At 38.8% G+C, this 24,913-nt stretch overlaps 1 protein-coding gene across 5 annotated transcripts in view; it reads right to left on the reverse strand.

The window, feature by feature from the left end:
* Positions 1 to 9,948: 9,948 nt before the first annotated feature.
* Positions 9,949 to 24,913, reverse strand: part of LOC105035537 (organelle RRM domain-containing protein 1, chloroplastic) — an 80,235-nt gene continuing 65,270 nt past the window's right edge. For 2 of the 5 annotated variants that reach the window (XM_029261979.2, XM_010911122.4), the window contains exons 7-9: positions 10,596 to 10,685; positions 10,419 to 10,525; positions 9,949 to 10,338 (exon numbers count right to left, since the gene is read on the reverse strand). In XM_029261979.2, coding sequence (XP_029117812.1) covers positions 10,234 to 10,338; positions 10,419 to 10,525; positions 10,596 to 10,685 — 302 coding nt within the window. In that variant the 3' untranslated portion in view covers positions 9,949 to 10,233. Of the gene's footprint in view, positions 10,339 to 10,418; positions 10,526 to 10,595; positions 10,686 to 16,043; positions 16,126 to 24,913 lie in introns of all 5 variants that reach the window. The other 3 variants (XM_029261980.2, XM_010911123.4, XR_003799333.2) reach the window with 2 other exon arrangements.

A 24,913-nucleotide genomic window follows, 5' to 3' on the forward strand; every position in this document is an offset into this window, starting at 1 on the left:
TATAAAAAAATATAATATTTCACACAAAGTGGCCACACCATATCACCCCCAAACTAATGGTCAGGTAGAGGTGTCAAATAGGGAGATTAAACATATCCTAGAAAATACGGTTAGGCCCAATAGAAAGGATTGGTCTCTTCGCTTAGACGATGCATTATGGGCTTACCGTACTGCTTTTAAAACACCCATAAGAATATCTCCTTATCGACTTGTATTCGAAAAAGCTTGTCATCTGTCGGTGGAATTGGAACATCGTGCATTTCGAATCATACGGCAATTTAACTTTGATATGAAAAATACAGGTTCTAATAGGAGACTCCAATTAAATGAACTTGAAGAGCTACGTAATGAAGCGTATGAGAGTATCAAAATTTATAAGGCTCGAACTAAAGCATACCACGATAAATTCATTGCACGAAAAATGTTCGAGCCCAATCAAAAAGTTTGGCTCTTCAATTCTAGGATGCGTCTGTTTTCTGAAAAACTTCACTCACGTTGGGACAGACCTTTCATTGTAACTCAGATATTTCCTCATGGAGCTATAGAACTCAAAAATCCTAAACAGGGGAACACCTTTAAAGTGAACGGTCAGCGATTGAAACCTTACATAGATGGAATTAGTGATGGAGAATTAATTGAATTTATTGATTTAGTGGATCCAATACCGCCATAATACTCAATTCAGTCTGGCTGAAGACGTAAAACTTAGCGCTTGTTGGGAGGCAACCCAACGATTTCATATTTTTTACTTTACCGTAGTTGCAGGAATTTAGAACAAGAGCCTATTAATCAATGAAGCTATCTTCAACTTCCAAAGCAAAATTATCCCAGGTGCACTCTCTCCTTTTATTTTCTTTGCTTTCCTACTCCATTAAGGACAATGTAGATTAAGTTGTGGGGGGAGGAAATTAATCAAATCCTCGAGTATGGTCAGAAATAATTAGTTTTGTGTATCCAAATTTTATTTTGATTAAGAGTCAATTAGGCATCCTAAACAATGAATGATTAATGGTCAAGATAATTTTAGAGATATTGAGGAATAAATTATTAAGAAAACCCAATGAATGGTAGGGTTTAGACTAGACCAAATTTTAGGAGTGATTCTACAACCCTCTTCTTACTGATCTCAATAAAGAATCTGCTTCATAAGAGATTGGGTGAAAAGGTCGAGGTATGCAAAAAATTTTTTAAAATTTACTTAAAAAAAAAAATAACAACAACATTGGTTTCCTACTAAGTAACCGGGCCCTTTCGCCTAAGTAAGCGTTGTGGTTCGCGTAAAAAGATAGGCAATGTTAAAATATATATATATATATATATATATATATATATATATATATATAGTGGATAATAAGGAGACTAAATTGCAAGAAGATAATAAACCTCTCTTCCATTAAGTTAGAGGATTTAAAGAGTAAAGTGGGGAGTTGGTGAAACAAAAGTTCTTGAAATTTTTTTAGTTAATACTCAGCCACTAATTGGGTCAAATTGATAATCCAATGAAATATCTCTTTAATGGTCTGATCAGGTATCATCTACCTTTTGGGATGCCTAACCTAATTTTTGATTCAAGATCGAGTCGGTACACAATGCTGATATATCTATTTTACTCGAGGATGAGCAAAATTCAAGTTGGGGGGTGTGATAAACACTTAATTTAAGTCATTTAAAGTAAAAAATTATATTTAATTTATTTTATTTATTAAAAATTTGATGCTTCTTTTTATATTTTACAGGAAAGATGATCGCCGATATAAAGAGTCCGATTCATAGATCAAAAAGACTCAAGTTTGAAAAAATTTAGATTTAAAATAAAATTAAAATAAAAAAAATATGCATACGGTATTATAGAAAATGAAGATACTATGCAAGAAATCCAAAAGGATATAGACGTCATTGTGAAGAAACAAAAGTTTCTTTTTGGAATACAAAAAGAATATTCATGCAGTAGTGTTCCTGGGCGCACGGGTGAGCGCGTGAGCACATGGGCGCGAGCGCGGATGCGGCATGGGCGCGAGCGCGGACGCGGGGTGGACGCGGCACGGGCGCACGGTGAGCGGGCGCGCGGCAGGCGGGTTCGCGGGGAATTTTTGCTTGCTGACGAATAGATGCTTATTAAAGAAAAAAAATTAATATTTAGAAATACTTTGAGAGGAAAGATTTGTATTTTCTTTATTTATTTGTGATCTTTCCATCTCATCCATCCATCTTTTAGTCTTTAGCATTTTTTTTAGTCCCACATCGGAAAATCATGTAAAACTCCTCCCTCCTAACACCTATAAAAAGACTTTTGTACTCTCATTGGAGGGGGGACCCAGAAATTCTTCTAGAGCCTTGCATAGAGGAATAGAAAGGGACTACTTCATGAGCAGCTAGGCTAGCAGTCTCGAGAGTGGAGAAGAAATTTTGTAACGACACAGAGATGGTTTATTGTTCTAAACTTTCTTGTATTTTTTTATATGCAATAAAGATTATGCTTTTTATTTAAATTATCATGAGTTCTTTATTTGCTCTCTTTCATATGCTTTTATTTATGCTTTCTTGTTAAATTAATATTAGGAACAACTTTTACTTTCCGGAGACACGCCGTGATCTACGGATACGGGGCATGCCGAGGAAAGAAGAATTGTTTACCTAATACTTTTCGGAGACGCACCGTGATCTACGGATACGGGGCGTGTCGAGGAAAGAAGAGTTGTTTATCTAGTACTTTCTGGAGACACGCCATGATCTACAGGTACGGAGCGTGCCGAGGAAAGACAGATATTTTTTCTAAGATTAATCACATCTATTTAATTAAAAAAAAAGAAATACAACTCTGCTAGTGCAAAATTAATTCAAAACTTTCGAGCTCTTTATTTTCTAATTACATTAATTTTAAGATAATTTATTTTCTAAATCAAAAATAATGCTTCTTTCTTTTGCAATCTCAACTTAGCCCAAGGTCCCTGAGGATACGATCTCGACTCATCCTACCTACGTAGTGAGTAGAGTTATTTTTGATGCTATCAACGACTACGCACCAATCGACTAACTAATAATAAATAGTAACTATTATTATTCAACCTGAGGTAACTAGGTCAGCTCAATTAGCACTAGGTCAATAAAATCAGAAGACTGAGTCGGCTCAGTTCAAAATAAAGTTGGCTCAGTCAGTGTGCCAACAGATTTCATAGAGTTTTAGTTCTAAAAAAGTTCTGCATAATTTCAAATAAAATCAATCATAAACTAACTTTTAGATCATATCTAAATTTTTTATGATTCTTGATTTTATTTTCTATGATTAAAATAATTTTAATCAAAAGATTGGATGATTTTACTTTTCATACAAATTTTGTTTTGTATCATACACAACAAACTAGGGTTTTAAGATCTAGGATTTTATAGAAAAAAAAAAAAATTTTTTCTTACACGGTTCATCTTCATGAACAAACAACACCCCTATACACCATAAGAGACCCTATGGAATGAGAGGAGAGGGTCATTAAATCTTACTTTTTCTTATGACCGGACGGCTAAGAAAGTTCAATCCGATTACTAGGCTACTAGGCATCTAATCTAATCATATCACACATGAAAAAATTTAGATCTAATCTAAATTAAGAAAAATCAAATCAAACATGAACATATGATCATGTTATAGTGAACCTAGGCTCTGATACCACTGTTGAAAAATTGATAGGGTTCTAGCATGTAATTTCAAAAATTTTAACAACCAAAAATATCAGGTTAAACGATTTAATCTAATAAACATGCTTTAAATCATATCTAAAAATCCTATCCTAGGATCTATAACATGATATAATACATGCATAAGATCTAAAAACTAAATCTGCATACATATATGATCATATCAAACATGCATCTGTAGATCACATCTACTATATAGACCATATCTATATTAATATCGAGTTCAGAACTCAATACCTTAGTACGGATAACAAATCACCACATCTAAATCATGAGGACTTGAGGTCTCGCTGGTTGCTCATAGCTGCACAGGGTGTCCAGCCTCTACGGTTGGTTCACTCAAAGTCCTATACTGATCGATCATCCTGGGAGTGCTAGCTCGTGCAACAATCTTCTGATGACTGATTTACGTCCTTCTTCGGATCTCACAGACTCCTTCGAAATGTGAAGATGGACAAGGAAGATCTGGTGATGCAAGAAGGAAGACTCTTTTCTCTCTTTTATTTTTTCTTCACCCAAAATCTTAGATCAGATCTAGATTTTCACTCACTCAGGAGGAAGAAGATCTCCTCTAATCTCTCACGCTTAGGAAGGATGCCCACCCCAATACCTCACACCCCCTTATGAAACCCTAACTCATGCTTAATGATCTGATGATAATATGATCTCTGTCGCACAAAAATCAGATCCTTTTATAAATGGCATGGATGGAGAGATAAGGATCAAGTTCGAATCAAATTCAAACTTAGATAATAGTCAGGTTTAAAGTTAAATCCAACCCAAATTGAATTTAAACTAAACTAGAATTTATCTCATCCTTTGGGGCATGTAGAGGGGGCGACAAAACACCTTTTGGTGTGGAGTTTCTTATGCAAATCAGAATTTGCGATGAAAATATTGGCATGCACAAGGGTGGTCGGCGATAGGGAGAAGTCCAACTTGGTTTGGACTCTGAGGTCTCCATCCTAATGAAACTAAGTTAGACCCTAATCAAATAACTTGAATCTAATCCAATTAGGTACCAAACCAACTAGATTAAATTCTAGTCAAATCAAAATTTAATCAAGTCTAATTTCTGATCAAATCAGAAATCAATCATCCTTAGCAATTACGTCATTTCATAACCTAATCAGATCAAACCAAATTGAATTCAATTCAATTAGACTTGAATCAAATTATATTACTCAATCAAATTGAGCTTAATCAACAATCTAATTGCTTATCAATCTTCTTTTAATTCATTAACCCTTAGTGAATTAATTTATTAAAACTTTTATATTAGGTTAACCATTAATCGTATTGATGATTACACCCTTGAACGATTTTCAATCGTCGATTAGTCACTTGATCAAATAGAAACTTCTTTTAAGTATGACCCCATATGTTTGAACCTAAGTCGGTAGCACAAGAATAAATTTTTGAACTAATCAATGTAATCATCTAGTAATGGGATCCGATATTTGGATAGACCGAAAATTGCAAAGCAATATTCAAGAATCTACTGACATATGGTTACCATATAATTCATCCCTTTGATCTTAATGCTCAAGAAGACTTAGGGTTTAACTATCAACCCTAGAATAGTCAACCACATTATATTTCAACCTTTCAAATCCATCACACAAATTATCCTGATTAAGATTTTACTAAATTAAAATACAGTGATGCATTAACTCTTATAATCTAGAGAGATCAATTCCATCTTGATTTACACACCGACTTAACAAATACTTGACTGTGCCCAGAAATCTTCTGTTACTAAATTAAAAATTCAGATAGTCTAACACCAAAGCATAGTGGGTTGCTTGCAAATCACTGTAGTGATCTCAAATCGGAGAGACACTTATACCCATACCCTTCGCACGCTACTTTTGACAGTAAAGTGCTCCATACTTGGTCACGTTCAGTGAGATATACTCCTACGTCTCACCTGTATGCTATACCAATATCTCCACACTCTTTGGTTAAGAAGATATCCTATCCATATGGCACACAACGACCTACAATTGATATAGCTATCGTCCTCGTAATAGCATATTGTTTGATCGCGAACAAGTTTAAGGACTAAATGATAAATTCTCCTTTATCAATTTAAAAATAGTCTTAAGGACTTCATAATATAGGAGTTCATTAAAGAAGATGTACACAACTTTGTGATGAATAAACTAAATAATTTTTATTATTGAATAATTCATATGCAATTACAAAATGAGCACAACCATCAACAAGCTGACGATTGGCTTTGAAACATAATTTTCAACATCTTAATCTAAGTAGGATCATGAGTTTGAGTTGATCTGTAATCATAAATCCTAATCTCATTAAGATAATAAATTGTAGCCAACATCAAATTCATCCAAAACCCTAGGAATGTATTTGAAGCCGCTTTCTTTCATGACCCAAATTTCAGCTACCCACATCTCTTGACCATGCATCATGGTGGGATGCCTCACCATGCTTCTACTGCACTTATGATGGTAGGCTATGGCTGCCTTGGTGTGTGAGCATGTGCATAACATGCAGCAACCCTCTTCTTGCACATCACATGCACAAGGCAGCAATTCCATGATGAATTCAGATTGGCAGAAGGCTACCCAAACTTGTCATGCAAGTCTTAAGGTCAAGGAATCTCATCCCAAGGTTTGATCATGGATAAAATAATTTTGTTCTTAAGATAGATGCAGCAAATCAGCGATAAAAAGTCATACAAAAAATTCAAACCATGACATATTATGAATTAGATCTAATCTAATCACAACAATAATATAAAATTTGATTGAATCAATCAAGGATGACTCTAATACCACTATTGGGATCCAGATCCATAGTGAAAGGTAGGGTTTTAAAATTTTAATCATGCATCAATAATTGAATACACATGATCCGAATCTCAATCCTAAAATCACCTTGATGATTACAATCAAAAATAAAATAAAATAAAAAATCAAGCAAGAAGGAACAATATATACACCTTCCAACAAGATCTTGGATTACTCGCTGATTGATTGGTTTCCATGAGATACCTAAGCGGATGCCCTTCAATGATGATCCACACAGGAACGAATCAAAGACTCTCCCTCAACTCTTCTTGATTCCCTTCATAAGGAAATCATCAAATCCTCTTTCTTTTCTCTCTTTCTTTTACCAAGAACCTTTCTCGGCCTGAAAACCCCGACCGTCCAGCTCTTGGATGTGCGGATGAAATCCCCTTTCATGTGAAATCTTTTCACGTAAGAATTCTCTTTGCATGAACCCTTCTAGGTGTCCCACTTGAGGCACGATGCCTCTTCTTAAGTGCGTGAGGGTTTCCTAGGGTGCCCAAGCTCTTTGGGCATCCTCTCTCTCCTTTTGGGCATAAATGACAAGAAAGGTACACAACCCTTTTCACGTTAAGACCTTTTTGGATGTTACATGAGAGGGGAGGCACTAGACTTTTTGGGGCATGAAACAATTTCACATAAATCCTCTTATGCGCACACCCTCTTAAGGCATGAGCTATGCATCGTCTAACCTCTTGGGCGTGAACTCTCTTTCACATGAAGGTATGGGGTGTGAGATCTCAAAGGAGGTGTGAGAAGTCTTTTTGAGCATCAAACACTATAACATATCAAACTTTGACCAATCAAAGTTAGTTAGGAGTCCAAGTGCTTTGGAGATTTGATTGCATCAATCTTTGATGCGTCAAACCTTTGACATATCAACCTTTGATTAATCAAAGTGGTTGAGGGGTTAATTAGGATTTTACATGTGCTAACATGTTTATGACCTTTACTAGGATTTCACATGAATCCAATTAGATCCTCCAATATCATAAGTCTTAGATAATTTTTTTTTGTGTGTGACCCATTGAGTTTCACATCTTGGCTTAGGCTCATATTAACCTAACCTAATTAGAACTCTTCTAATTAATATAGGCCGAAAATATGTTAGGCCCAAAATATGTTAAGCCCAAATGCTATAATTAATTAAAACTCTTCTAAATTAATTGCTAAATTGAACTCTTTAATTCATAAGAACCTACAAGTCAAGATTAATATCTAGTAACGTGTTATGATTATCCAAAAGATATAAAATTTTAGTGAAATATCCAAAGCATCCTTCTATGAGAATTTATCATGTCATTCAATCCTTCGATCACATAACATCCCAGATAAGCCATAGATATGGAATCATGTCAAGTCTAAATATCTATCAATATCATTTCGATCTGATGAAATGACTCAGTTGATGAAACATTAGAAATTCTTTCTAATTTTCATCTTAGTTTGATCAAAGACTTGCTGAATCATCATCTTATAAGATCACATAGGATGTTCTTTCCTCTTACAAGGAGTAACTAATTTTTTATCGATCACTCACAATCTTTATGCATACTTCACCATACTTAGAACATCTTACACATATCTCTGAGAGTCATACTAGGATATGAACCAAAGCATATGTTTATATATACAAGATAGCATGATGATCTCAGGTCTAAGAATCACTTGTACCACTCACTAAAAAATCATCTTTTGACATGTCGGTAAGACTCCATCAGATATTCTCTCTACGGATCAGTTTAATAAACTCATTCTCTAATGAGCACCCATATTTTTATATTAGTATCCCCACACAAGTGATTGCAAAATCAATCATCCTCTCCATCAAGCATACATAGGACATACCAATCTTACTAGTATCATCGATCCCTGACTCAATGATCCTACGACTAAAAATATTTTTGACTGAAACTATTATGGTTTTAGATCTCCCTAGCATGATTTCATCATAGTCCTAAAATTATTGTCCTAATCTATAAGGTTCATCATAATCTTAATTAAATCATGAATGAGATAATAAGATACAGCATATGATGAAATACAATCCATCTTATTAATAATATAAATAATATCATGTATATAAGTAGAAAGATAAAATAAAAAAATCACATTGCATCATCTATGTGATTGACTTGCGGGGCACAATCTTTCAGGAAAGAGATGACCGAGTCAGAAGGGGTGGGATGGAAAAATGATTTTGAGATTTTAAAGATCAATTACTGGTTGGACGATTTGGATCATGACACATGTCAATTAGTGATGGCTTGATCTATGAGAGTGCATAGACAAGTTATAGGGTGCATTGCATAGAAAACCTCCATCTTTTATGAGGATATCATCATTAAATTTTTACGAGGAATGGATGCGCGCACACACACACCACCACATAATCTTTTTATGAGGAAAAGATACGTAAATACTTTGTTGGATCAGTTGCATGGAAAGAAAACCCCCATTCCCCATAGGGGCATTCTTATAAAATTTTTATACAAAAATTATTTTACAAAAATAATTATTTTCCTCCTCTTTTTTTTTTCCCATCATTCCACCAGCATTATTAAGATTGTGTTTAAAAAAAAAAATTCTAAACTTCTAAAGCAAAATTATACACTATATGTCCTTTAATTGACAAAACATTTTTTTGCAATATTTACTATTTTCTCGGCATTTTACACAGCCCCAATACAGGGCACAGGTCCAACACCAATTTGGCATGAATGCTCACTGTAGGCTCACCAGAGTTAATTGAGCTTGAAATGGAGCAGCTTTATGTTTTGCAATATTTACTATTTTCTTTGCATTTTACACAACCCCACTACAGGGCACAGGTCCAACACCAATTCGGCAGAGTTAATTGAGCTTGAAATGGAGCAGCTTTAGGCTCAAAACTAATTTCAAGCCAAGCGCGAGAAAAACCAGGCTCTATTGTTTCTAAGGTTTAAATTGGATGTAATATATGTAATACATATTTCCATCAAAAAAACATATATGCAATACATGGTAACACGTACAAGCAAATATGCAATGGATTGTTAGAATAGATTCTAACTAATTTTCAGGGAACCTGGGATAAGATTAAGGTTTCATTTAGTTTATAATTTACATTGGTAAATTCAATATGAACATTAATTCCAGCTCTACGTTTTATTTGATTCAAGCGCTTCAAACAAGCTTCAGCTCATCAAAAGGCTAACAAGTTGATCCAAGCAAAGCAAATGTTTGCCTTGATTTGACATTAAGGTTGACCAATTAATAAATAAATCAAGTTTGATCTTAAACTTCGGGCTCAAAATTAATTTCAAGACTAGCTTGGACGGACTCAAGCTTAAGTAGGCTACATTACGCCCCTAGTTGTAGCATAATTTGGCAAGAAATGCAAACCGCACAAGTTTTCGGCTGCAAAAATTTCCAACACAAGAAAGTCATAACGTCCAAATGAATAAAAGACGAGATATAAACCAAAAATAATATCATGTGCCATCCATGGTGCCAGGCAAGGCACAATCGTAACAAAGGCAGCTAATAGGTGGCTAAAAATTGAGGAATGTAGTGTGAAAGTTATATTTGCAAGTGTTGGAGAGTGATTAGTAGAAAGGGGAACCACAACTCCCCAATTCTATTGCAGAGGCAACTCACAAAATTACAAATTTCGGACCAGGCATCTAGACATTCACCCATGCCTTTCCTTGATCTCTGGTTGTCAACCTGTGTTAGGTATCATTTAGTAGGACAAAGTAGATGTACTTGGTGGCCTCGGGCGGGCTCTGCTGTATTTTGGTGGGTTACTTCTGGCAACATCAACAACTATCATCCAGCCATTGATGATCTGCAAGCATCAAAGCTAGATGGATCACTTTCTGATATGCTTGGGTATTGGAAGAACAGTTGATTGGATTGTTTATATACCTTCCCATTCATCTCTTTTATAGCAGCACTTGCAGCTTCCTCTGTGGTGTATTCTACGAAGGCATAACCCTTGGACCTTTTCGATATCTTGTCCATTACAATTTTAACTGTTGCAAGACAATTACAGGATCAGCAATTTTGTGCCAGAGAGATGATGAATGAATAGGTTCACCATACCTTCGACAAGCTCACCAAATCCTTCAAATGCTGCACGCAAGGTTTTCTCAGAAGTATAGAATGAAAGTCCTGTAACAAACAATTTGGCAACTATCTTACAGCATTTAAATAACGCAGGACAAGTGACTAATGACTAAATGAAAGGAAGGAGATGATATGAAGCGTTTAGTTTTTGCCATTCGAAATGAAATGAAATGATATAACACTAGATTTCTTATACAGATTACAGTACCCTCGGTAAACACATCAATAAGACAACATAATCAATTAGACGACCTAACAAGCAGGTGGGTGATAATTAATTGTTGCTTTTAATAAAAGTTCAGCCACGGCAAGAAAGTGCATGATAGATCACGTCCTTGCTACTACAAAATGAATGTAATAAAGGGAATTTAATTATCCAGTTATCAGGCACAACCCATGAAGCAGCACTTCCTTCAGCCACAGTTGGACTTCAGTTACAGAAGGTGCGAGCAGGGAATGGTACGTTGGTAAAATTGTCCTTGGTCCAAAGGCTTCTAGTAAAGAACATGCAATAGGAGATGAAAGCTTCCCAAGACTTGCCAATTCATAGCAAAAATCAAATAAAGTTGCTGACTGGTTTGCCAGCCTACAAGGCATGATTAAATCAATGTATTACAGGACACAAGAGGCTATCATCATTTGGAGAAGGTTGTAATCCTCACTTTAATCTGACAGGGAGAGAGTAACGCAATACTTCCAGAAAAACAGAGAGAGAGAGAGAGAGAGAGATGACAGGCCCAATTGCCAACAAAACTGCAGAAACCTCCATTTGAGTCATCATCAACATTTTACGTCCGGACAGGACAGAGGGTATCCCAGCCGTCCCGTCAACTAGGATGGGGTTAAGACTTTGAAACTCATACATTCAGGAAAAGAAGAAGAAATAGAAAATAAAGAAAGGAAGACAAAAAAAAAAAGGAAGAAAAATGAAAGAAAGAAGGGAAAAAAGGAAGAAAGAAAAGAGAAAGAATAAGGAAAAAGAAAAAGAAAGAAAGGAATGGATAAGAAAAAGAAAGAAAAAAAAAGAAAGAAAAAAGAAAGAAAAGAAGAAAGGGAGAGAGATGGAGGATATCCATCAGGATGCATAACTAGAGGCTATTGGGATGGGATAAGACAATGAGATATCCCAATTTATGAAGATACTGGAACACCTCCATCCGACGGGATTTAAAATGTTAGTTATTATCACCACCATCAACACCACCACACCCAGCTGCTGCTGCCACCAATAAGACACCACCACACTACCAACAAGCTGCTACCACCACCATGAATACAAAGCTGCAGCCACCATCATCACCCAAACATCACCACAAACACCAATACAGCCCCCACTAGCTCCCTACTACCACCATTCCTTACCACCATGCCCCATCACTGCCAATACCTCTTATCAACTCAGCACCAACAAGGCCATTACCACTGCATCTGCCCTCACCCCCACCAACACCACACACTATCACTACTAGATGTGTTTTCTCATTCCTTGCTTCTAGAAACATGCACTTGAAACTGTCAAACATATTAGCTGTTTCTCCTTGTTTTTTCTTTATTTTTTTTTTAGAAATCTAGTGGGCATATCTGTTAAATGTATATCCTAGAAGCCAGATTGGCCGACACTTGTAATACCTTCTTAGGATATATTTTGTAATATTGACTTATAATTAATAAAATTAGATTTATTTCCATTCATATCTGTGTTATTAAGTGTCTCTGAATCGTCCATTGAGTTAATGGATATAATAACGCATATTCTCAAAAGTTGAAAATTTGAAATATTTCATTATAATTAATTCATAAATTGTTCCTGATCATAAAATCATCACGGGGATGGTGCTTGATCCAAAGAGATTGATGCACAATCACTTCCTTAGGGTAGATGAGTTTTGAATTTACGGTGTGGAGATATCGGAGCAAGAGTGCAAGTACTTGTTAGGAACAAATATACTGAGCGTGACCGATCATGAGTTGTCACTAGGATATCTACCTACTCATCAGTGACTAACTCGATATTGCGGTGTGAGACTAGTTCTTTGACCTGAGGTGCCTCGATTGTTCATAGTTAGGATCTGTAATTTGACTACACCATACTCGATCTCCTAGCCATACGGAGCCTTAAGGTGTAATTGACTGCAGTAGACTCACTGTAGGACTAGAGTGCGCACTAAGATGGGATCTATCAATCTCAATAAATAAGTAGTCCTATGTAGATCAAAAGGCTGAGTCCTAAAGCCCATACCCATGGCATGTGAAAGAAAAATATTTTTATTGGATTTCACATTGGACTCAAGTCAATTGATTCTAACATATGACAAGAATCAGGTTTGACGAGTTATCCTTAACCTATGTCTTGTTGGGACTCACGATAGAGGAATCGAATCACACGGTAACTGCACTTAGAGATTCATCATTCAGTTCTGTTGGATTGCCACCACATACTGCTAGGTGTCACTGATGGATTGTGGGATCAATTAGAATCATTTTGATGATTAATGATTCTTAATTGACTGAATTCGAAAGAGTTCCGATCCATCGAAAAGAGTTTCAATGATGTTGCTGATAGAGATCACAATATATCTCACTACCAGACAGAATTAGACCTACGGGGTCACACAAACAAGAGTATTGGTCTAAGATTACACAATTGGGCTAAGTGTAGACCAATTGGATTAGGATCAATTGAGTCCTAGCTTTGGTTTAAGGAAGCCATGCTAGCACATGGTTAAACCCATTTTCTCCAACCTAATTTGGATTTCCTATTAGATAAGGCTAAACCAAATTGAAGCAAGCTCAATTAGGTTCCAAGAGTTAATAAACCCAATTCCATGAATGACCTAATTGAATTAGGTTTGATGGGGGCGCCAAATGTTGGCACCACCCAATCTTGATCGACCGTGAGGGCTCATGCCCACATGGATCAGATCCATGCACAGTCGCCCATTAAAGATAAAAGGAAGAGAGTGTGGGATAAACCTCATCCACTAGTAGATGAGGATAAGAGATTTGATCTCATTTGAATTTAAATTTAGATTTGAATTCAGTTTCAAATTTAAACTGTTTGAATTCAAATCAGAAGGGGATTAGATTGGGCGGCAACCACCTTATCTTATCTCCATGCCATCTGATTTTTCTAGTGCATTTTGTGCAACAAAGTGAGAAAGAAATCTAAAGGGGGTGGCACCAAGCAGAGTCCTGTTTTAAGGCATCTGATCTTGATCAGATGCCTATATAAAAGGTCCCCTTTTGATCGGCAAAACAGATTTTTCATGAGATAGAAAATTCCCACGCCTCCTCTCCTCTCTCTGTTCTCAGACCTTCTTTCACGTCCAAGAGTGTTAGGTGTGGGATCTGGTGGATTTGAAGCATCGAAAGCCGTCAGATCTGCATGAAGCAAGAAAGCTACGATCGAAGGCTGATCGGAGCTCTATCAGAGATCAGATTCAAAACAAACCAAGGAGCTTGCTGATCCATTTAGGAGTAGGCGGATTGATCAAAGAGAAAGCATCCTAGTCTGAGCCCAAGTGGATATCTGTAGGATTGGGCATGTGTGCGGCTCAACAGCGAATCTCGAAAATCCACAAATCATCGGATTGCGGAGTTTGTCTACCGCACAAGGTGATATAATTACCATATGATTTAAAGTAATTTAAATCTTTGATTTTATATTTCTAATGTTAGATGCATGATCGATCTGGCCCTGATCTCGATCTAATCTCAATCTGATCACACGTCAGATCGAGAAAAAATTTTTAAAGTCCGCTGCATCCTGCTCTAATCAATCGAGCATGCAATCATTCCTTCAATACCACTGCCGGAGTTTTTGTTTCTTGTTTCCAAAAACAAAATAGACAACGATGCTAAGGTCAGCCTTAAGTGTTACCTGATCCAATTAAGAAAACGGTCTTTTGTTTCTAAATAGTATGACACTTCTAGTGGTTTCGAAAACTATATCACTTCCAAAATAATTAAATAATGTGTGATGTCCACAATTCTCTTTTGGTGTTTCCTTCTTACAAATTTTCTTGAATTGTTTCATATGTACAAATGTTCTCAATGATGATCAATTCATATGCAAATGAACTATAAGGACGATTCAATATACCATGAATACAGTACATACATATATATATATATATATGCATGTATGCATGTATGGTTCCTTTAAAAAAAAAAAAAAAACCTTCACTTTCAACTGCCAAATCTTACTAATGAATTCAGAATTCGTGTCAACTAAGACTTTTATTTGATAAAAATTCTCTATTCCAGATTTTTTCTATTCCTAATTACACTATTTAAGTATGTAAAATACAAATATTGGAGACAGCAACAGGAAAAAAAAATCCTACTACTGATCTATTTGGGATACGTGAATGGGAAAAATGCGGATCTAGACCCTTAGATCTGTTTATTTTGTCAAAACACAAGCAAAATTCTATGAATCTTTCTTTGTTATTTTCATTAGGTTCCAGTCTGACAAGAATAATATTCTACAACTAGCAGCTCACTTATTTTCAAACTAATCCATTTTTTTATAACTAGAAATATTTTGATAATGCATCTTTTTTTCCTTTAAAACTTTTAGAATGAAAAGAATTCTTTTAAATTTTCTATTTTTTTGGGAGTTCTTTATGAATAAAAGAAGGTTGTTTTCAGGGAGAACCAAAAGGAACTTCTGCTCCCCAAAAAAAAACCTTCATATCTGAATCCTTAGGATAACTCAACTTCATATTCATAACATCCCAATAGCAGCCCCCAAAGTGTTTAACTTACCCCACCTTTCAAATCTAGCTACTATCATGTAATATCCTAGAAGGATTTCAAATAAATTCTAATATGATAAAACAGTATCTAGCTGCTCTAAAACACACCTCCATCGAGAGGAAATTCCCTATGCCAAGTACACTGTAGTCATAATCATCATCTTTCCAAATTTACAACTTAGGTCTCCCTTATTCATATCGGCTCCCCAAACACCTCATCCAAGGTTTGCCATACCAGCTGATATCGAGATGTACGAATCATATCATATCAATTACCAAACTGATACACGCTGTAGAGGGCATACCCCCACTCATCTCTAGTGGAATGGTACCAATACAAATACCATACTAGGTGTACTAAACCGGGTGCCATACTGAACATACTAACACTATGATGGAATGATACCAATACATAGTCCAATACTAAGACAGTGAATCTTGACCTCATCTCTAACACTTCTCATCTCTAACACTTCGATCATCACCCTCTCCATGAATAAACCCCCTAAAAACCCAGTTTTCAAATTCTTCAAATTTTTTATAAGTATCTATAAGATAATAAAATGCTGCATCAGACATGGAGATTTCAAGGTCACAGTCAAAAACAAAGTAGCAGCAATGGGATAGAAAGGAGCAGATGGTGAGTGCAAAGAGAGGATCGAACCTAAGGAGACGTTTGTCCTTAAGATGCATGAAAACAGTAATACCAACATCAATAAGCTCCACAACTGATGCTTGAGGGAGATCTGGAACAAGAAAAGAATTAAGTTTACAGACCCTTGGAGACATAAAAGCCAAAAGAAGAAGAGATTAGCAAAGTGGGGGGATGTTTTAAAACCCAATGTAACTCCAACATCATGAGTTCAAGAAATGGTATCAAAGGGCTTAGGTAGCCAGACAACTAGAAAATTATTCATCATAGATGAAATTTATGAGTGCATAAATATATACAAATCCCAGTCAAGAAGTTAATATAACACTTTGACTTTACAACCAGACTTTAACTGCTCCAAGGAATTGATTAAAGCAATTAGAATGATTATACTGAAAGTAGAAACAGGATATGTGAAGAAGAATAAAAGAATTGATCTATCCTTAATAACACTATGCATCAACATAAAAGTTGCACAACACAGGAATATGAAAATATTCATGTTTAATTTTATCAATCATATGCCCACATGTTGGAGACTAATATTGAGTTGTCTCTGGAGCATCAGACAAGCTCCAACAATCCTTGAAAATTAATGGGGCTGCCTCTGGGATTTCCAAGTCTCCCTCCCTCTCTCTCTCTCTATCTTTGAAAAAAAAAAAGAAAAAGAAAAGAAAGAAAGGAAAACATCCTACAATTGGCCAGTTGCTAGAACATTATGAGGCAACAAATCATCAGGAAGATAGCCCCATAATGGTGTTTATGTAAGAAGGTGGAGAATCTGAGGTCAATTATGGTCAATTATGATTGCTATCTCCATAAGAGAACCACCTTTCTTCCTCTCTAATAACACACAATTAAATAAAAACCCTAGAGAATACTATATAGCCAAAGTCCCTTTGTAATCATATTTGTAACTTTTGAGCTCCTCCATGACCTGCGCACTGATGCATAGCTCAAGGTAACGATCATACTTTTCAACCCGTAGCTTGTATGCACATACATCACACCAAAGTCTAACCCCGTATATGGTACGAAGGATGGATTGAAGGAAAGATGGATGAGGGAGAGGATAGATGGATCTTCCATCCATATTTTCATATGTTTGGTTAAACATGGAAGATGGATGAAAATAATCCCCCCTTTTGTTTGGTATAGAAGAATGAAAGAGAGAATGGATGATATTTATACAATATTTTTACTAAACTACCCTAGGATAAAAATATTACTATTATCAATTTATAACACTTATTTATACTACAAAAGTAAAAGTAAACAAGGTATAAACTTATAATCATTATAATCTAGAATTCATAAAAAAATTATATAAATATTTAATTTTAATTTAATTTAACTTAATTTAATAAATATTTTTTAAATAAAATATTAATAAATAAATTATATATATTAATTACATAAATAATAAATTAATTTATAATTTAATTTAAATAGTTAACTAATATTATACAAATAGTTAATTAAAAAATAGTAAATAAAAATAGAGAAATAGAAGATAATTTTAATTATTTAATTATTTAATAATATACTAAAATTAAAATAATTAGTAATATAATTTAATAGTATATGATTAATAGTATACATAAAAATATATATAAATAATATGAATGAAAAAGTGAAGAAATATTATAGTTTTGTCCAAAAAAAAAATAATGAGGGACAATTTTGTCAATGCAAAAATCTACTCATCAATGCTCCATTCGTTCTTTTATCCTCCCAATTTGGAAGGATACAAATTGGTGGCCCAAGATGGATGGACAATTCATCTTTTTTTATCCATCCTCTTTGCAACTTTTTGAACTAAATGGTGAATGGAGGCCATCCATCCATCCTCCCATGACTCCAACCAAATACAAGATAAGTCTCTAAGACATGATCAGACACAAAAAATTACATACAAAACAAATTTTACAACATAAAAAACACAAGTTGTAAAGTACCAAATTGGATGAGAACATAGATTAAATGCCAAGATTCATGATTTTCCAAACTGATCATATCAAGTTGTAATATTGGACACATGATGTTGGACCCCATATTCTATTACTAAAATTTATGAGTAAAAAGCATAATCACCTGGGCTCCAAAATGAGCAACCTTACATCTAGTTTTTCACTAAAGCAACTATATCAAGAAAGAATAAGTAATGGTCCCTTCAAGTATTAGAACTATGGTTTTCTGTGCATTCTCAAAAATGTCCATTCTGGATGGTCGGTTAGGGCCGATAAGCTCTCCGTTGGTAGGATTCACTGGCGATGCTATGCCAGTGGAAGGAGTAATAACTTTGACTGTAGTTGCAGGTCGGTATCCGAAACAATCTAAAGCACAAGTGGATTTTCTGGTAGTGAGGGCGCCGTCTGTCTACAATGCAATACTCGGCCGATCTAACCTCAATACCTTCCGAGCTGTGGTATCGACCTACCATTTGAAATTGAAATTTCCTACAAGCCAAGGGATCGGAGAAGTCAGAGGAGATCAAATCCTGGCAAGACACTGCTATAATATAGCCTTACAAAGAAATGGTCAGTCTGATCCCTGTCCGGTTGATGGATTAGACACCTGCGACGACCTTGCTAAAGAACGGGGTGAGCCGATTGAAGATCTTGTCTTAATTCCTTTGAACGATGAGAATGAAGAGCATGTGGTGAAGATCGACTCCAACCTGAGAAAAGAGGTACGGACACAGCTCATCAATTTTCTACAAGAGAATGCGGATGTTTTCGCTTGGATTCCGATGGACATGCCAGGGATTGATGCGGAAGTCATGGAACACCGTCTGGCTGTTGATCCCAAACATCGGCCGACGAAAGAAAAAATCTGAAGTCATGCGTCGGAAAGGCAGAAAGCAATAGCTGAGGAAGTTGATAAACTCCTGAAAGTCGGGTTCATCAGAGAAGTCAACTATCCGAACTGGGTCTCCAATGTGGTTATAGTCAAGAAGGCAAACAGCAAGTGGAGGATGTGTATAGACTTCAAAAAGCTGAACAAAACCTGCCCGAAGGACAATTACCCTCTGCCCAGAATTGATCAATTAGTGGATACAACCTCGGACCACGAGCTTCTCACTTTCATGGATGCATTCTCCGGCTACAATCAAATCAGGATGGCACCAGAGGACGAAGAAAAAACTGTTTTTATTACTAACCGTGGTCTTTATTGTTACAGGGTCATGCCTTTTGACCTCAAAAATGCAGGGACGACCTATCAACGACTGGTGAACAAGATCTTCAAAGAGCAGATCGGCCGCAACATGGAGGTCTACATGGACGACATGCTTGTAAAAAGCAAATCCACAATGAACCACGTCGCCGACCTTGAGGAGACCTTCAGCGCCCTCCGAAAATATAAGATGAAGCTGAACCCGACCAAGTGCGCTTTTGGAGTAACCTCAGAGAAATTCTTGAGCTTCATGGTATCGGGGTGCGGGATCGAAGCAAATCCAAAAAAAATTCGTGCCATCCAGAAAATGACCGTCCCTAAGTCAATAAAGGAAGTTCAGCACCTTACTAAGAGAATAGCAGCTCTGAATCGCTTCATCTCAAGGTTGGCCGAACGGTGCCTGCCTTTCTTTCAGACTCTCAAGCAGTCGAAGAACTTCTGTTGGACCACCGAATGTCAGCAAACGTTCGAAGAATTGAAGAACTACCTCGGCTCACCTCCGCTATTGGCAAAACCCGAACCTGGAGAGTTGTTCCTGTACCTGGCGGTCTCCCCTGTGGCTCTCGCAGCAATTCTGGTTAAGAAAGAAGCAAAAATTCAACGGCCGATCTACCAAATAAGTCGAGTATTAAGAGACGCCGAAACCAGATATACTAAGTTAGAGAAACTAACTTACACCTTGTTGATTGCAACTCGAAGGCTCCGACCTTACTTTCAAGGGCACACCATAACACTGCTCACCGACCAGTCGATTAAGGCGGTTCTACATCGAGCGGATGCTTCCGGAAGAATAGCGAAATGGACAGTCGAGCTCACGGAATTCGACATCAACTATCGACCTCGACCGGCGATAAAAGCCCAGATATTAGCAGACTTCATAGTGAAATGCACTATTCCAGAAGAGGCCAAACTTGGACGAGGTGAAGCTGACAACCCAGGGCTCTAGCCGAACTCCCGTGAAGAAAGAACAGATCTCCCTGATGGTTTTTGGGCCCTCTACGTGGACGATTCCTCCAACATGTCAGGTGCAGGCGCGGGCCTGATCTTGGTCAATCCGGAATGAATTATCGCGGAGTACGCGCTGTGCTTCGAATTCCCAGCGACAAATAACGGAGCAGAATATGAAGCTCTGATTGCAGGACTAAGGATCGCCAAAAAGTTAGAAGTAGATCAGTTCCAAGTCTACAGTGACTCTCAATTGGTGGTGAGACAAGTCAGCGGAAACTATGAAGCTCGAAAGGACAGTATGGCCAAATATCTCGAAAAGGTAAAAGAGATCGTCCCTGCCTTTGGCAACTTTGACATTTTGCAGATTCCAAGAGCAGAAAATATCAAGACCGATCTTCTCTCCAAGTTGGCTACACTGGCTCCGGCTGAACTACCCAAGAAAGTCTTCTTCGAAGTTCTGAAGTGTCCAAGTATGAAAGAACTGCAGCTTGTAATAGAGATCAGCCATGCACCCAGCTGGATTGACCCACTGGTTGCATACCTCAAGGACGGGGTTCTTCATGATGCAAAAGAAGCTCAGAAGCTTAGAATCCAGACCTCCCGATATATCCTTTATGAAGGCAAGCTGTACAAGAGGTCGTACTCTTTGCCCCTCTTGAAATATCTCCGACCTTCTGAAGCCGACTTTGCCTTGTGGGAGGTACATAAAGGAGTCTGCGGAAGTCATCTAGGAGCCAGATCTTTATCCCACAAACTGCTCCGACAAAGTTATTACTGGCCGACAATGTACCACGACTCCATCGAATATGTCAGAAGGTGTGATCGGTGTCAGAGATATGCGAATATCCAAAGACAGCTACCACGACTCCATCGAATATGTCAGAAGGTGTGATCGGTGTCAGAGATATGCGAATATCCAAAGACAGCCCGCTTCCGAACTTACATTCTTGAGTGCCTATGACCGTCTACACAATGAGGGATGGATATCCTCGGACCTTTTCCCACGGCATCCGGACAGCGAAAGTTCCTCCTGGTGGCAATTGACTACTTCACCAAGTGAGTCGAAGCCGAACCTTTGACGAAAATCACAGAAGCTAAAGTACAAGACTTCGTCTGGAAGTCAATCATTTGTAGGTTCGGCTTACCCAGAATTCTCATTACTGATAATGGACGATAATTTGCTGGAGCAAGATTTGCTGAATTTTGTGAGAACTTAAACATTTCTCATAGTTTCACGTCAGTAGCCCATCCACAGGCAAACGGCGAAGCTGAGGTGACTAACAGGACTCTGTTGCAAGAAATCAAGGTGAGGCTTGAAAAGCAAAGGGAACTTGGGCAGAAGAGCTGTATCATGTGTTATGGGCATACCGAACTACCCAGAGACTGCCCATAGGAGAGACCCCTTTTGCTTTAGCCTTCGGAACAGAAACCGTGATCCCGATCGAACTCAAGCTTCCGTCGGTGCGAGTTGTAGCATTCGACGAGCAGTGCAACTCACAAGATCTCAAGGCCAACCTCGACTTGTTAGAAGAAAAGCGAGAGACAGCTCAAGTTCGGATGGCAGCCTACAAGCAGAAAGTAGCCCGTTACTACAACTCCCGGGTCAAGAGCAAGGCCTTCAGAGCAGGGGACTTGGTACTTCGGCGAGTCGCTGTTTCACAACCTCAGAATCAAGGGAAACTTGCCCCAAACTGGGAAGGTCCGTATGAAGTCAGGGAGGTGGTTCGGCTCGGAACATATTATCCAAAAGAACTCGGAGCAGACCTTCCACAACCATGAAATTCAAAAAATTTACGAATGTATTACCGATAACTTTACCTTAAATAAAAATTTCATATTCGCATATCTTTTCTTTTGGCATGAGCTTACAACGACAGGAAGTAGCTCCCTCAGACAATCGAAATTAAGCGTGTCAGGAGCAAGAGGAGAACCTCGTCCCGACACAAATGAAGGCCCGATTATTTAGAGGGGAGAGGCCCTTGCAAAGGCCCTTACGTGCCCCCACAGCCCTATTAAGAACAGGAGGAAAACCTCGTCCTAACATGAGCTGAAACTGATTGTGTCGGGAATAGGAGAACCTCGTCCTGACACAAACGAAGACCTGATCGTTCAAGACCGGATGAGGAGAAAAGCCTCCTCAATGGCTCCTCTACACCACTACAACCCTGTTAGGAACAAAGGGAAAACTCTCGCCCAAACATAAAAAAAAGGAGGGAGAGAAAAAACGAAAGCGACGAGCTACGCCAGAGATAAGGGAAAAACGAACTACATCAATGACACAAGGGACCTCGTCTCCACGAGGAAGGAGACTTGTCAAAAACCCTCGGTCTTTAAGGGGGAACCCAACACTGACCGGAGAAAATAGACTTCCTCAAGGTAACGAGAAGTTCGGACCCCCAAGCTCGAGCACCGGGAGGAAGCGTCAAACTCGAATGGCCTCGAAAAGACCTTCGATCATGAACAAAAAAGGCAAATCAACACGACGATGACCAGTAACCTTCAAACAACGTCGACATCGAATAAGACAAAAGACAAAAGAAGCTCGGTAAACAACAACTCAAAGCAAGAATAGACAAGGTAATGAGAAAATTCCTTTTCATTTCATTAGTAAAGTGTGCATTACAAAGCCTTTGAAGGCCAAAAAAAAAATGACAAGAAAAAAAAGAATACATAGAAGAGCAAAAGGTAAAAGAAGTTCTAAGGAAGCTCGGCTTCTTCCGACTTTGAACTCTCGGTTCCAGCCATTATCGGGGATTACTTTAAGTTCTCAACTTCTTCTTCCAGTTCCTTCTTTCTTAACAGCATCTCCCGATACATTTGGTGGAACCGTCGGCTCTCGCCCTCCGACTCCCGAAGCCTCTTCCTCAGAACCTCAGACTCTGCTTCAGCGTCCTTGACCGCCTGCTGCTCGTAGGCCAGCTGGATTTTCAGCCGCTGCAATTCGACCTTCTCCTGCCCAAGGGCCATGGACAGTTCTTCCATAGTCCCCCTCAAGGAGCGGAGCTCATCGGAGCCTTGCACCGAAACGGCTTGGGCTCTCTCGGACAACTGCCTCTGAAGGCGGGCAACCTCGTCAGTTGCCGTCTTGAGCCTCATTCGATAGTCGTCTACTTGCCCGCACCAGCCGACTCGATAGGCGTTGTAGTTCGCCTCGGCGTCCTGTAGCTGCTTCTGGAAGTCGGAGAATTTCTTTGACCAGTCCCAATCATGGTCAGCCTGAGTTGTGAGCCAGGACGAGCTCCCTTCCAATTGACCGATCTTCTCCCGTGCGGCCGCCAACTCAACTTCGAGGGAGCTGATCTTGGAAGCCTGAGTCCAAGATCGGTCGCTGGCACGTTTCTGGAGCTCCTCAAGCTCCTTCACGAAGTCGGCCTTCTTCCGGGTGTAGTCCATGAAGCCCTTTTTGTGGAGGCTCTGAAGGCGAGTAACCTCCGCGGTGGCTTCCGAATGATTCTTCCTCAGCCGGTGAAGTTCGTCATCCAACTTCTTTGATTTCTTCATTAGATGACGAACTTCCCTTCTAAGATCCCGGATTATTGACTTCAGAGGAATCCCCTATGGTAGGGGAAGAGCTTCGACAGGGCACTGTTGTCGGAAAACAAGAGCATCACAACACAAATTAGTGCAGGAAAATAAAAAAGAGAAGAAAAAGGATGTAGAGTAAGAAAAAGGAGCTCTCTGTAAAGAAGAATCCGATTCCATTGATTAAATAGTTCTTAAGTACAAGAGAACGAGGAAAAATCACAACAAAGGAAAAATACAAAATTAGAAGTTTCGGACCTCTGGGGCAGAAGTGGAGGAGCTCGACGCCCCTGGAAGGTCGATCGCGGCAGCTGCAGCAATCGAAGAGATCCCGATGGGAGGGAGACCGACGGCGGCTTCGGAAGGTCCGGCTTCATCGTCGAACGCTTCATCCAGGAAGCCGAGGTCAAGTTCGGGAAACCTCCCGACCACCTTCTCCTGGCAAAGCTTGAAGCCTTTAATGAAGGCGTCCTGGCCGAACTGGACCTTCAGATCCCTCATCTCGGAGGAGCTCTTGAACTCCACTGCTTGGGTCCGTGCCTCTGAGACGAGGGTCGGGATCTGCTCCCTCAGATTGGAGACCTCGGCCTCTACCTTCTTTCTTTCCTCCTCCAAGGCGGCCTTCAGATCTGCCAAGGCTTGTTCCTCCTGCAGTGCCTCTTGGAGACTCGCGACCTCGGCGACCTTGAGGCAGACGACCTCAGCCTGACGGCCTTCCTCCGCCTGGGCTGCTACCCTTTTAGCATTGTTCATCGCCTCAATGTTGGCGATGAGCTGGTGTCCAATCTGCAAGACAGCCAAGAAGTCAATATGAAAGCTAAGGGATAAGTAAAGAAGCGAAAGGAAAAAGTAAATCGACCTACTTTAAAAAAGGGCCTCAGAGAGTCCCAGATCCGCTGTTCAGGATCGGCGTGAACGATCTTGTGGACGACCTCGGGCAGAATGCACCCGTCGACCAATCTTTTTATTAAATTCTTATTGTTGAAGGGATTCTCCCCCAGATCTTCTTCAGAGCCGTCGGACCTCTCGACGGCGGCCCTGCTGCTACGGGTCTTGCAGGCCAAGGTCTTCTTCTCCTCCTCCTTTCGACCCTCGATGCCTCCTCGGAACGAGCCTCTGGAGCGGGAACCTCGATCAAGAGGCTTCTTGAAGAAGCTCGGGGGACTGCGGGCTCGACGTCGGAGGGGGCATCGACGGCAATGGCCACCTAGTCAGACGCGGCCGAGCTCGTCTTC

This window comes from Elaeis guineensis, chromosome 3 (genome assembly GCF_000442705.2).
Source record: "Elaeis guineensis isolate ETL-2024a chromosome 3, EG11, whole genome shotgun sequence".
Lineage (NCBI taxonomy): Eukaryota > Viridiplantae > Streptophyta > Magnoliopsida > Arecales > Arecaceae > Elaeis > Elaeis guineensis.